This window comes from Sciurus vulgaris, assembly GCF_902686455.1.
Source record: "Sciurus vulgaris genome assembly, chromosome: 14".
In the NCBI taxonomy this organism is placed as follows: domain Eukaryota; kingdom Metazoa; phylum Chordata; class Mammalia; order Rodentia; family Sciuridae; genus Sciurus; species Sciurus vulgaris.
This window is the reverse complement of record NC_136475.1, coordinates 59660474-59674715: the sequence shown is the minus strand read 5'-3', so window position 1 is coordinate 59674715 and position 14242 is coordinate 59660474. Positions and strand designations below refer to the sequence as shown.

The 14242-nt window shown below is 39.2% G+C and overlaps 1 protein-coding gene across 1 annotated transcript in view; it reads right to left on the bottom strand.

Annotated features, from left to right (window-relative positions):
- STPG4 (sperm-tail PG-rich repeat containing 4) overlaps positions 1-14242 on the bottom strand; it is a gene marked incomplete at its 3' end in the record, with an annotated part of 43126 nt that overhangs the window by 22899 nt on the left and 5985 nt on the right. Inside the window, 2 exon segments of the mRNA XM_079110902.1 lie at positions 2182-2236; positions 2660-2724. Of these exon segments, the coding sequence (XP_078967028.1) occupies positions 2182-2236; positions 2660-2724 (120 nt within the window).

Here is a 14242-nt window from a genome sequence, read left to right as displayed (position 1 = left end):
AAGACCTCCCTGTGAAGGTGATTTGAGTCAAGACCTAAAGAAAGCAGAGAGCTCATCTCCAGGGGGCCTTCCTGATCAAGGCTGCCCTCGTCCTCTGAGCTTCTGACAGAAATTTTAATATAAAACCAATATTAGCAATAGCAGCCACCATGGACTGAGCTCCTATTCTAAACCAGAGACTAGCCTGGGCTGCTTCTTATAAAGACATTGCTGATCCTCATAATGATCTTGCAGAGTTGAAGCTAGTGTAGATCCTTCTGTGTAGATCCCTGGAGAGTCTGCTCTATGCTTCTGACCTAGGTTTCTGCTTTTATTTTTCCCACAAGGAACCCCTGCATCAAAGAAGGAGCCAACACCAAGTCTGAAGGAAGCACTACTGGAGAGCATGTCCTACCAAAATGGCAGCCTACACCATTAAATTTCTAAGAGAATAACAAAAGCATGTCCAAGAGCACTATGCATCAAACTAGAAAGCATTCAGTTTCATGGGGCATGGTGGAGCAGGCCTGAATCCCAGCAGCTCAGGAGGCTGAGAAGGAAGGATCACAAGTTCAAGGCCAGCCTTAGCAATTCAGTGAGAACTCGTATTAAAAATACAAAATAAAAAGGGCTGGGGGCATAAGCTCAGTTGTTAATTGCCCCTTGGGTCAATCCCCAGTACCAAAAAAACATTTTTTTTTTTAAGTATTCAGTTTAGATCGCAGGATAATGACGGAATGTTCCAGGAAGGATATCTCCAAAGGAGGGGGAAAAAATGCAACTGATAAATTATCTGATGCATTTAATCATCCCTAAGAAGAATTTAGAGTTCTCTTGAGAACTTGGGTCCTTAACAAACTAAGCAAACCAAAAGTAAAGTGCGCACGTGTGTTTGTGTGTGTGTGTGTGTGTGTGTGTGTGTGTGTACAATTCTTGGGATTGAATCCAAGGTCTGCCACATGTTAGGCAAGTACTGTACCACTGAACTACATCCCCAGCCTAAGTAAACCAATGAACTCCAAGAAAATAAAAAGTTTAAGAAATTTAATTTAATCTACTATGTGGCTCCACAGGGAGTAAAATTAAAATGTATCAGATATAAAAATTGTGATAATTATTAGGAGGAAGGGGAGAGCTTTCGTGAGGAAGACTTGAGAGCAATTGGAGAATTAAGAGATAAAGCTCTGATGGGCACGGTGGAGCACACCTGTTATCCCAGCAGTTCAGGAGGCTGAGGCAGGAGGATTGAGAGTTCAAAGCCAGCCTCAGAAAAGAAAAGCTAGGTGCTAAGCAACTCAGTGAGATCTTGTCTCTAAATAAAATACAAAATAGGGCTGGGAATGTGGCTCAGTTGTTGAGTGCCCCTGAGTTCAATCCCTGCTACCTCCCCTGGCCAAAAATGAGATAAAGCCTCAAATTCAAGAGAATAAGGTAGTAGTTGAAAATATGGATGAAAATACCAGGAGAAATGGCTAAGAGTTGAAGGTGACTGCCCTCAAGAAGGTAGCAGAGCAGAGGATTGCTATTTGTTATGATTTATGGTACCTACTGACATTTAACCATGTATTGGTATTGTATTGGTGACAATAAAAATATTTTAAGGGTCTGGGGATATATAGCTCAGTGGTAGAACACTTAACTAGCAGGTGCAAGGTCCTGGGTTCAATCCCCACCACCACAAAGATAAATAAAATTAAGAAATCATGTTTGATTCTTTTTTTTTTTTCCAGTCTGATAGCTATTGAGGTACTGATGCTACACAATGAACAAATTGTTTAAATTGAGAAATAAAAATTATATATATGTATTATGTATACATTTTGGAGTAGCTAAATCAAATTAATTAACATATTCATTATCTCACACATCACTTTTTGTGTGAGAACCCTTAAAGCCTACTTTCTTAATGATTTTCAACAGTAAATACATTTTATTAACAGAAGTCACCATGTCGTACAATATATATCTTGAACTTCTGAAAGTTAAGGGACTGGACATTTTCTTCTGTTACTTGCCATGACAAGTAACATTTACATTGAAATTCCTAGTGTATCTTCAGATATACTTAAACTATAGCTTAAATCAATTGCATTAATCATTCATGTCTTATGATGATGAGCAAAATGTTAACATATTAAAAGGAATCACTAGATATTTTAAACATCAAATTCATCATAAATTAACTGTCTACATTATACTCACAGGAGTGAAGTAGATTGTTGGGAATCTTTGAACCGCAGAACGAAATACAAAGCTCCTATATTTAAAAAAGAAGAAAATAGTTTTCTAAATCTATTTTCTTTCTTTTTCTTTTTGGAACTGGGTATTGAACCCAGGGCACTTAACCACTAAACCACACCCCCAAGCCTTTTTAATTTATTTTTTGTTTTGAGACAGGGTCTCACTAAGGCTGGCTGGTCTCAAACTTGTGATCTCCTGCCTCAGCCTCCCAAGTTGCTGGAATTACAGGTGTGTATCAACTCACCAGCTTCTAAATTTATTTCTAAAGTAAAGGCCTTTGTTAACTTACTCCCTATATGTCATTTAATATTTTAAAATGCTAATCTGAATATAAAGTGCATAAGTGAAGTTTAAGTCATAAGTATTGGTATGTAAGTACATATGTAATAGGCATGGATGAAATGATTAAAAGTAACTTCATTAATAAGCATATAATTACCTGGAAGCATACTTGGGAACTGGTGTAGGAAGTATCTCGTATTGACCTGGGTAAAGCTGAAGTGACTACAGGGAAGGAGCAAGGAGACAATAATAGATTAATAGATGTCATAAACTCACTTGATTATCTGTTATTCAATAATGCTTTATTTTATGGTCACTCAACATTCCATCATTTATTCTGTGCTTCAATATAGGAAAGGTCTACCTCCAAAGGTTGAGCTCCAAAACATTCAATATGTATTCACTTTTCATGGTGAATTTTATAGACAACCTGCCTGAGATGCTGCGTGGGAAAATGCTGCCTAACCGCTCCCATTTTGAATTGCTAGAGTCAAAAAATCACTTGGACCATATATTGCCTGCTCTGGGATACAGCACAGGGCAAGTGAGGGGGATACAGTGTGAGAGAGACATGGTCCCTGACAGCAGGTGTGAGAGGCACCTGCAGGAATCATCCTAACACTGTAGTCAATGCTAAAATAGATTGAAAACCAGCGTGGGAATGGGGAACAGAGATTAAACCCAACAGGGTGATCTAAGGACAGCAAAGAGGAGGACATTTGAGGGGGACATTTAAGAAAGGCAGGACCTCCTCAAGCAGAGCCAGGAGGGTATTCCAAGAAGAAGAACCTTCCATGTGAAACTGTCTCTCTGCTCTACTATCTAGGTGCAAACTATCTAGGTGGCTCCAATGTCCCTTTGCCTGTGGATGTTCGCCCAGAGGATGAGAAGCAAGGTGGTCTCAGGATGGAGAGGAGGGTATGTGAATGGAGGAAGGAAGAGAGGAAAGAGGATGAGGAAAAGGGGGAAACAAGGGCAGGAGCTCCAGACTCTCTGTGTTGCAGGAGCTGCCAGGCGGGAGTTGGATGATCAACTCCTAGGCAGACTCAGAACCACCTCCCTCAACCTCCTGGTATTTTACATTTTGAGAAACAATGCTGCCTTTGTTGAAAATGAAGCATCCTCATACTTGCCACATGGAAGTTCAGCTATTATATTTCACCCTGCAGCTGTCTTGTCCATGAGAACACAATTTTGATTGCAGATCACAATTTTTGTGGATACGATGATAACAGTAAATACACATTTTATGATGAAATACACATGCTGTCCTGACATACCTGTGCTTTGCTAATTGCCCACTTGACATAATAAGTACAGGGGAAAAACAAAGTTATTTTTGCATCATACTGCAGAAGCACGGGAACAAAATTTAACAAAAGTCTTTCTTGGAGCCAGCAACATCCTATTTCTTGATTTTTAATATGGTTCACGCATGTTTTCTATGTACTTTAAACTGTGCTTATGTGTCTCTCTTGCTCTGATTCTCTCTCTCTCTCTCTCTCTCTCTCTCTCTCTCTCTCTCACACACACACACACACACACACACACACAAAATGAGGAGAAAGGAGGAAAATGGAAAAGGAAGGACCCTTAAAGAGCAAGGTACTCATGAAAAGACTCAGTCTGGAAAAGAATATTGGTCCCCTGTAGGGTCCTTATTTGTCCTGCTCTACTTGGCTTCGTGTATCCTTTGCAGTTTAAGATAACTAAAAGGATTGACTAAAGAGACTGTCTCTGTGCATTGCTAAATTTGTTGCACACTTTCTGAGTGGTCCTGTTGTTCTTGGATCTAATGGAATATACACACAATTTTCTAATTCACACATATGTTCTCAGTTCTTCATTTGTACTGTATAATGTAAGGCTTATAGGATCTAGACAATGTGCCCATAAAAATATCTGATTCTAACTAATTAATGTTCCAATCCATACTGATTTGGCACTCAAAGATCTTTTAATAGTTGGAGGTCATAAAATGTGGCAGGATGATATTAGAGTGACTGTATATTCAGTTGCACCAACAGCATCAATGTCACAACACAGGTGACAAAAGCCGACAGTACTTACCCCACTTGCCCAGCTCCATACTGGGATTGAACCCAGGGCCCCCAGGGCTTTGCCTATGCTAGGCAAACACTTTACCACTGAGCTATGTCCCCAGAGCCCTTTTTATTTTGAGACAGGGTCTTGTTATACTTCCCAAGCTGGACTTGAATTAGTGATCCTCCTGATTCAGCCTCCCAAATAGCCAATATTATAGAAAAGTACCACCACTGAGGGATTCTTTTTAATGGTATCGTGTTTTTAACTTCAAACTTCACTTGTTCATTGCTGGTATATAGGTGAACAATTGACATTTGTAGGAGAGATTTTTTTGTGGATTCTTTTGAATTATTTACATAGTTGATCATGTTATCTATGAATAGGGACAATATTTTTGTTTTATTTTATATTTTTATTTCTTTCTTCTCAAACAGCATATCCTTTATCTCCTTTTCTTGTCATATTGCCTGGGCTAGCATTAAACATGATTAGAAGGACATCCTTGCCTTGTCCCAGATCTCAATAGGAAATCTTCTAGTTTCTACCCTTATCTATGACATCGGCAGTAAGTTGTTTTTTTAAAATAGATATTCTTGTTTTGTTTTGTTTTTTTTCCCCATCCCACAGGTGCTGGAGATTCGAAACCCGGTCCTTCTGCATGCTAGGCAAGCACCCTCCAAGATGGGCTATATCGTCAGCACTAAAATAGATATTCTTTATCAAGTTGAGGAAGTTCCCTTACATTCCTAGTTTACTGAGAATTTTTATCATGAATGGGTGTTCATTTTGACAAATGTTTTTTCCCTATCTACTGATAGCTCATATGACTTTTCTTCTTTAGTAATTGATGTGATAGATTATTTTTTAATTTGAAACAGTTTTTCATACTTGGAATAAATCCCACTTGGCTGTGATAGGTAGCTACTTTTGTATTTTGTTGGATTCAATTCACTAATATTTGTTGAGGATTTTTGCATCTATGTTCATGAAAGACAAGTGAGTGGTTTGTAATTTTCTTGTGTTGTTTTTATCTGTTTTGGGATTAGGGTGATGCTAGCCTCATAGAATGAGTTAGAAAGTATGTCCTCTGTAAAATAAAATGGACTATAATTATTAAAAAAAAACAATTCCACTCAAATAAAATACATGTGGAAAATGGAGAGTTGGCTCTCACACAGTGCTCAACTCTATGGAGGAGGACGTTGGATTAGTCCTAAAAAAAATTAAACTTGCCAAAAGATAAAGAGACCCAGATTCCTGGCTTCTGAGTTCCCAGCACATTTTTGGGCTGGGAAACATCTTGAGTCAAGGTGATATTTACATATCTTAAGACTGTTAAGATTACCCTGAAAATAATGAATCCCATTCTCCAGTGTGTGCTCTCAGATTCTTTCACGGAACCAACCTTGATAAACAGGTTTTAATATGGCACCAATACTTGATACTTAAATGTTTTTGACCCTTAAACCATCCAAACTTACTTTTGTATATTTCATGTCCCAGTGAAAAGCAGAGGCCCTTCCCAAATACAGAGACAGGACCAGAAGCTGCTTTGGCCTTCCCTACATCACCCTTGGTAGGGCCCTTCGTACACTCACATTGCAAAAAACTGTCACAGGATCTGAATCATCCAGTAGACAGGTGGTGCCTTCTCACCTCTCTGTATCCCCAGGTCCTGGCACAGCCCTGACACATATTCTAATAGTTCCATAAAATGACCTGACCTGTTCCCTGACAGTAAAAAAAAAAAAGTCAGAGTGAATGATGTTTACTTTTTTCCAGGTCCTAAGAGCTAATAAAACTGTTTTCTTAGAAAACTCTCAACCTTTAAAATACATAGAATGTTTTACAAGACTTGAACTTAAAGATCAAGGAGTGCTCTAGGATGAGTGAATCTGCTATGATTCTATGACTCACAGGTAAAATCATGATACCAGGACAAAATCCTTGAGGAGTTTTAGTCTTTCAGTTTCTTCCTTACAGGGAAAAAAATAAAGTAAAATAAGAATAAAACAAACAAACAAACAAAAAGTATGTCCTCTGTTTCTGTCTTCTAAAAGGGATTATAAAGATTTGATATAATTTCTTCATTAAATGATTGGAAGAATTCACCTGTGAACCCATGTGGGCCTGACATTTTCTGTTTTGGAAGGTTGCTTTGAATTCAGTTTAATAGGTATAGACCTGTTCAGAGTATCTATTTCTTCTTGTATGTGTTTTGACAGACTCTGTCTTTAAAGGAATTGGTTCATTTCACCTTGGTTATTAAATTTGTGGGCATAGAATTGTTCATAATATTTATTATCCTTTTAGTGTCTATGAGATTTAGTGATGGCCCCTCTTTACTAATATTAGGCATTTATATCCTTCCCCCCCCCCTTAGTTGGTTTAGATAAACTTTATCAATCTTTTCAAGAAAATAGCACTTTATTTCACTGATTTTCTCTACTGATACTTTCAATTTCATTGACTTACGCTCTAATTTTTATTTCTTCTGCCTTCTTTGGATTTACTTCATTCTTCTTTTTCTGGTTTCCTAAGGAGGAAACTTAGACGCTTGATTGTCAGTCTTCTTTTCTAAAATGTGCATTTAACACTACAAATTTCCCTCTATGCACTGACTTCACAATGTCCCACATACTTATCTAAATGTGTTTTCATTTTTATTTAGTTTGAAGTATGATTTAATTGCTCATTGATCCATGTGTTATTTAGAAGCATGTTGCTTAATATCTGCATATTTGGGGATTTTCAGTTACCTTTCTATTACTGATTTCTAATTTAATGCCATTGTGGCATGAAAGTCCACGTTCTATGATTTCTAATCTCTTAAATTTGTTAGGGTGCATTTAATGGCCCAGAATATGGTCTACCTTATAGTGAACATTCCATGTGAGCTTGAGAAGAATGTTTTTTTCTGCTGTTGAATGAAGTAGTCTATAGACAGTACTTGTAGCCAGTAGATTGATGGTGTTGTTGAGTGCAACTATATCCTTGCTGATTTTCTGTTTCTGATAAAGGGTTAAGTCTCCAACTGTAATAAGGATTCATCCATTTATCTTTGTATTTTGCCTCACATGTTTTAATGCTCTGTTGCTAGGCACATGCACATTGCCTAACATATTTCTGTGTCTTCTTGGAGTATTGAACTCTTTATCATTATATAATGCTACCTCTAATAAGCTTCCCTGCTCTCTGAAATTGATATAGCCTATTCTGCTGTCTTTATTTTTCTTTTTTATTGGGGGTGAGGTGGGCTGGGCAGATACTAAGGATCAAACCCAAGGCCTTATGCAGGAGGATCACAAATTTGAGACCAGCTTGGGCTACTTAGAAAGACCCTGTCTCAAAAGAGAAAATTAAAAGGGCTTTTGGGTATAGCTCAGTGTTAAAGCGCCTCTGGGTCCAATCCCAGAACCTCAAAATAATTTTTTTTTTGCAGTGCTGGGGACTGAACCCAGGGCCTTGTGCTTTCAAGGCAAGCACTCTGCCAACTAAGCTACATCCCAGCCCCAAAATAAAATTAAAAAAATAAATAAATAAAAGTTTGGTTTTACCTTCACTTATTCCTTCTTTAAAGGCTCTTCCTTTCTTCACGTAAATTCAAGTTTCTGGCCTGCATATTTTTTTCTTTAACGAAGTTCTTAGAACATTTCTTGCAAAGCTGATCTACTGGTAACAAAATTTCTTCAACTTTTCTTTTTTTTTTTTGGTATGGGAATTGAACTCAGGGGCACTCAACCACTGAGCCACATCCCTGGCCCTATTTTGTATTTTTTTGAGAGACAGGTCTCACTGAGTTGCTTAGCACCTTGCTTTTGCTGAGGCTGGCTTTGAACTCAACACCTTTCTGCCTTAGCCTCCTGAGCCGTTGGGATTACAGGTGTGTGCCACCACACCCAAATTTCTTCAACTTTCATTTGTCTAAGAAAGTCTCTATTTCTACTTCACTTTTGAAAGATAGTTTCATAGGGTACAGATTTGTAAGCTGGCAGGTTTTTCTTTCTCTCTCTCTTTTTTTTTTTTTTTTTCCCAAGAATAAGTCCTGTTGGGACCACCAGGTGAACCCTCTGCATTCATTCCCATCACAGTTACCCTCTTGACTTCCTTGGCCTTAGCTATCTAAGGAGCTGGCTGTAAGGTCATATCAGAGAAGGCATTACATATACTTAAAAAGAAATCTTAAAAACCTGACAGGCTCCCCCACTTCCCCACCAAACTCAAATTCCCATGGAGGGAACAAATACTAAATCATATTTAAAAATCTGAGTAAGCTTGAAACTGAGGTTAAATAGCTATTGAATTTAAGGACGTGACTGAAAGACCCCTCTCTGGCCCAGGCTGGTGAAATGCTTTGGGCCTAAGGTAAGAGAGGAAGTATACTGGAGGGGGGGTGCAACGTTAAACAGGGTACATACAGTGCCCAAGGGCTAACAACCAGGTCCAGCAAAAGCTGAGACCTACCTAGGGGAAAGGGTCAGGTATTCGGAGTTCACAAAGGCTTCTGGCCTGATAGGTCAGGGTAGAGCCTGCCGCCTCTTCTCTGTGCAGAGAGAAAGGTTTTTCTTTTCAATACTTTACTTCATTTCAGGCTCTTTTTCTTTGAGAGGTTTTGGAAGAGAAGTTAGATGCAATGCTTATCTTGGTTCCTCTGCAGGTGTCCCTCCATCACCCAGGATTTTTTCTTTGTCTTTAATTTTCTGGGGTTTGAAAGTGATATATCTAATGGTAGCTGTGTTTTGTTTTGGCCTTTATCCTCCTTCACTGAGCTTCCCAGATCTGTGGTTTGGCATCTGACATTAATTAAGGAAATTCTCGGTCATTATTTTTTCAAATATTTATTCTCTTCCTTTCTCCCTTGCTTTTGTATTCAATTTACACATATATTATGCATTGTGCAATTGTCTTACAGTTTTTGAATATTATGATTTTTTCAATCTTGGTTCTCTTTTTCTGTTGTGGAGGGTGCTACTGAAATATCTCAAGCTCAGAGAGTTTTTCCTCAATCATGTCTAGTGTGCTTCAAGGCCCTCAAAGACATCCTTCATTTCTGTTGCAGTGTTGTTGCATTTCTTTTTGATTTTTTTTCTTAGGATTTCCATCTCTCTGCCTCCATTGCCCATCTGTTATATTTTCTTCTTCTTTTTTAAATTTTTTATTTATTTATTTATTTATTTATTTTTTGGTGGTGGTACTGGAGGTGGAACCAAGGGCCTTGTCCATGCTGGGCAAGCACTCTACTGCTGAGCTACACCCCCAGTTCCTTCTCATCTGTTCTTCCATGTTGTCATCTTTATTGCTAGAGCCCCTAGCATAGTCACCATAGTTGTTTCAAATTACTAATCTGATAATTCCAACACCCTTGCCATGCCTGATTGTGAAGCTTGCTCTGTCTCCTCAAACTGTTTTCTGCCTTTCAGTGTGCCATGTAATTTTTTTCCTGATAGATAGGCAAGATGGACTGGGTGAAAGGAGCTGCTGTAAATAGACCTTTAGCAATGTGGTGGTCAGAAGTGGTGTGGAGATTGTTCTAGAGCCTATAATTAGGCCCAGTCTTTTAGTGAACTTATGCCTCTCTCTGGATGGACTTTGCAAGCTCTTCTCAGCAACTGCCCTCTTAGGTGGAATAGGCTGACCGGAGCTGGCTGGAGCTGGGTATTTCCCTTACCCACAGGTCAGTCTCTGAGAAAAGCCTAGAAAGTCAGGCTGTGGTTGATAGTTTCTCCTAAGGGCACACCTTGTTGAGAACAGAGTCCTCTGACAGGTTTCAAAACAATTCCTTTTCCTGTCACCCAGGCAAAAGCATGAGGAGATTTTTTTTTTTTTTTTTTTTTTTTTGACATGTACTGTGAGAAACTGGTTGAGCTCCTGGCATTAAGACTCATGGAGGCATGGGAAGCCCTATGGCCTGATGGGTCCTCCTGATGCTTTTAACTCTCAGACTTGCCCACACCAAGCCTCCAGCAGCTTATCAATTACAGTTCAGAGGTTCCTGTCCTGGCCACAGTACCTATGGAGGTTGCAATTTGTGGGCTTCTGCTCTAGCAAGGTGTTATTCTGTGTCCTCCTGTCATCTCTCCAGTTCTGGGGGAGGCAGTTAGCCCTGTGACCTCACTTCTCTTACTGATCTAACAAAAGTGGCTGATTTTTCAGTTTGTTTAGTTTTAAGCTTGCAGTTAGGATGGAACTGCAACTTCTAAGCTACTTACACACAGGACCAGACCAGAAATCAGTGTGACACTGTTTGAGGAACTCAGACTATAGAAGCACCATCAGATCCATCATAAGGTGAACACAGCCACCAGCGGGAGCTGCATTTCCAGGTGCTACTGGTAGAAACTTCATTGTGGGTCTCTTCTTGGAGAAGTCTCTTGGGACTTTTCCTCATCCGTGTGGAAACATCAGTGACTCACTGCTCAGATGTTTTAAGGTCTGAGTAACAGACACACAGGACTTCTCAAAAAAGAAGGATGCCAATCACATTATTGTTAATTTTATCATTAGCTTGCTGGGTGTGGTGGCACACGCCTGTAATCCTAGTGACTCAGGAGGCTAAAGCAGGAGCACATAAGTTCCAGGTCTTGGGGAATGTTTAAAGAAATAAAATTTGAAGAATGATAAGTGATACCCAGTCAGAGATAACTCACATGCAGACAACATGACTTTACTTATATATAGAAAAATCTAAAGACTCCACCAAATGATTATTAGAACTGGAAAATAAATTCAGTCAAGATGTAGGATACAAAATCAACATGTGGGGAAAAAAAGTATTTTTATACATCAATAATTAAACTTGCTGAGAAAGAAATCCCATTCACAATAGGCCTGTTAACCCTGAGAAAAATCACATTGAGATCACCTACCACAATACTGCCTTAACTCAGTGGTTATCATTCAGGAGCATTTTTATCCACCAGCGAACATTTAGCAATGTCTGGTAATATTGGTGGTGTTACAATTGGGAAAGGAGACTTCCAATGGTTTCTAGTGAGTAGAGGCCAGGAATACTGCCAAACATCTTACAAAGCACAGAACAGCTCCCCACATGAAGATATATCCTATCAAAATATCAATCGTGCTGAGGCTGAGAAACCCTGGATTAGACATGCAAGCAGAGATTTTGAAAAGGCAGAGGGACTTCAAAAGAGAACTCTAGACAGGAGGTAAATATTTGGTAATCACCAACAAATAGATGGTGTTCAGAGTCTTAAGACTGGATAAGATCAGCATCCCAGGAGAAAATGCAGATGGAGAAGAGGCCTGAATGCCTGGGGCACTCCCAGGTGAACAGGAAAAAAAGCAGAGATAGCAAAGGCTAAAAAATCAAGATTGAGGAGATGTTTGAGGTTTGAAAAGACAGGGGACACTCAGGAGAGTGGGAACGTTGACAAACTAAGAAGTCCATTCAGTGCCCAAGGAGGTGAAGGGTTTAAAATGACACTGGCGGGGGGGGGGGGGGGGGGGGGGGGGATGAAACTAGGCATTTAGCTACAGAAATTCAGGAGCTATGCATGCACTGAGATTTAACCAGGGTATGGCTTTACCACATGAGGAGAGCGGGAGAGTCAGGGCCACGGGAACTGACAGTGCACTGTCGAGTAACTGTCATGGGAAGTAACTATCATGATTAACTATGGAATTCAAGCATTGTCAAGAAGAGAGAATATGGGGGGTTGAAGGGAAGTGAAAAGGTGGGAAAACCAATGGGCTGTAGGTTGGGAGATGGAAAAAATTGTTGGGGCTAGCATCACAGGGTATCTCCAGAGATCGGCCTTCACGTAACTGAGATGATGGAGGAGTGAAATTAGGGGTCTTACAAAAAATCTAAGAAGTAAGTGGCTGAGGTAGAGGAGGTCAAGAAACTGAGAAACCAGGTGTTGGAAGGTCATCCACTTGTGTATTGAAATTATGAGGAAGTAGGGAAAGGAGTGGCTGTGGGTTAAGGGAGATAAAATCAACAAAAAACAAAGGGAACAGGTAACCCTGGGGCCAGTGGATAATTGTGACACCAGGAAAAAGGGGGCCAAAAGCTGCACAGATGGAGAGAGACAGTCCCACTTCTGTACTTACATTCTACGATGAAAACGTATTATTTCTCTGATATGAAAAAAGTTATTGTAAACATTGTGAGACCACCTCAAATCCTCTTTGGAAAGGGCCAGATAGACATGAGCCTATGCATGCATACATATCCAAACACACACACACACTCACACTTAATAAGACTCCTTGATAGAGATTGTCCAGTTGAGTTTCATGCTTCAGAATAAAGGTACAAAAATAGTACAAGATTTTCTCTCTTCTTTTTTTTTTTTTTTTTTTCCTGTGCTGAAGATGGATCCCAGGGCCTCTGAATTCTAGGCAAACACTGTACCACTAAGCTACATACCCAGCTCCCAAATATTAAAAACTTTCTTTTTGTGTGTATGGAGGCAAGCAGGAATGAAGTCAGGGCCTTGTGTATGCTAAGCAAGCACTCTACCACTGAGGTAGATCCCCAGTCTGTTTTGTTTTATCTTGAGGCAAGGTCTTGCTAAGTGACCCAGGCTGAGCTTGTGATCTTCCTGCCTCAGTCTCTGAAGGAACTGGGATTAAGGCATGCACCATTGAGCCAGGAAAAACTTTCTTACAAATAAAATAAAGCCCTGATGAGGTATAAAGTGAATATTCTATTAAAAATGATAGAACTTGAGAATGTTGCCTATCTTAGTAACAACACTAATGTCTACTATAACTACCCCAAATCCAAATTATTCTGAATTCTGCTATTAAAACACCAGAATTTTGACTTTTATAGGTGGGTTTATAAAGTTATATCTAAATATTGCTTCCCTTGTGAATATAATTCTCATATACCTTTGAAATACAAAATTAGGAACAACAGAATTTTTCTAGTGCTTGGAGCTTAATCCTTTGTGAGAGATGGGGAGGAGGGGAGGAAAAACAAGAAAAAAAAAATAGAAAATGTTTTCAGAAGGTTTATTCATCCTTCTAGATAAGATAAATTCATTTGCTTAAAAATTTCACCTAGGGCTAGGGATGTAGCTCAGTTGGTAGAATGCTTGACTTGAAAGCATAAGGCCCTGCGTTCAATTCTCCAGCACTGTAAATTAGGTAAAGTTTTACCTAATAACAAATTTCTCTATTTTCTCCTTTCCACAGTAGGCCTTTGGCCAATGCTCAGAGACCCATAAGAGCAAGAAAAGTTGGAGCAGAAAGGAGATAAATGGCAGAGGAGAGTATAATAGAATGCCTTTGTGTTTGGAGAAGTCAGAACAATGTCGCATGTGGCTTGGTTACCTGATAACAAGCCATAAAAGTCCAAAGACAAATTAGTATTTATGTTCATCCACTGAAGCAAAGAGGATAAGATTTACCCAATGAACATTTTTCATTCTGTTCTGTTTTACTGTTATAATTCATAAAGCACTAGGAAGGGTCTACACATTGGACACCTGTCCTCATCCTGCTGAAGATTTCTAGTCTACTTGGCAATCATAATTCCTTGTTTTTAAGTCAGCCTTTGGTTGCCATGGACTTCTTCTCGTTTATAATAATAATATTCTAATAAAGTGAAGATTGATATTATTATTGCCTCCTTTCCAGTCAGTGGACATTAGGGCACAGAGAACTGAGACAAATGCCCAAAGTTTCAAGTAAAAAAGTCCAAGTCAAGCTCTGTCCTTGGAAC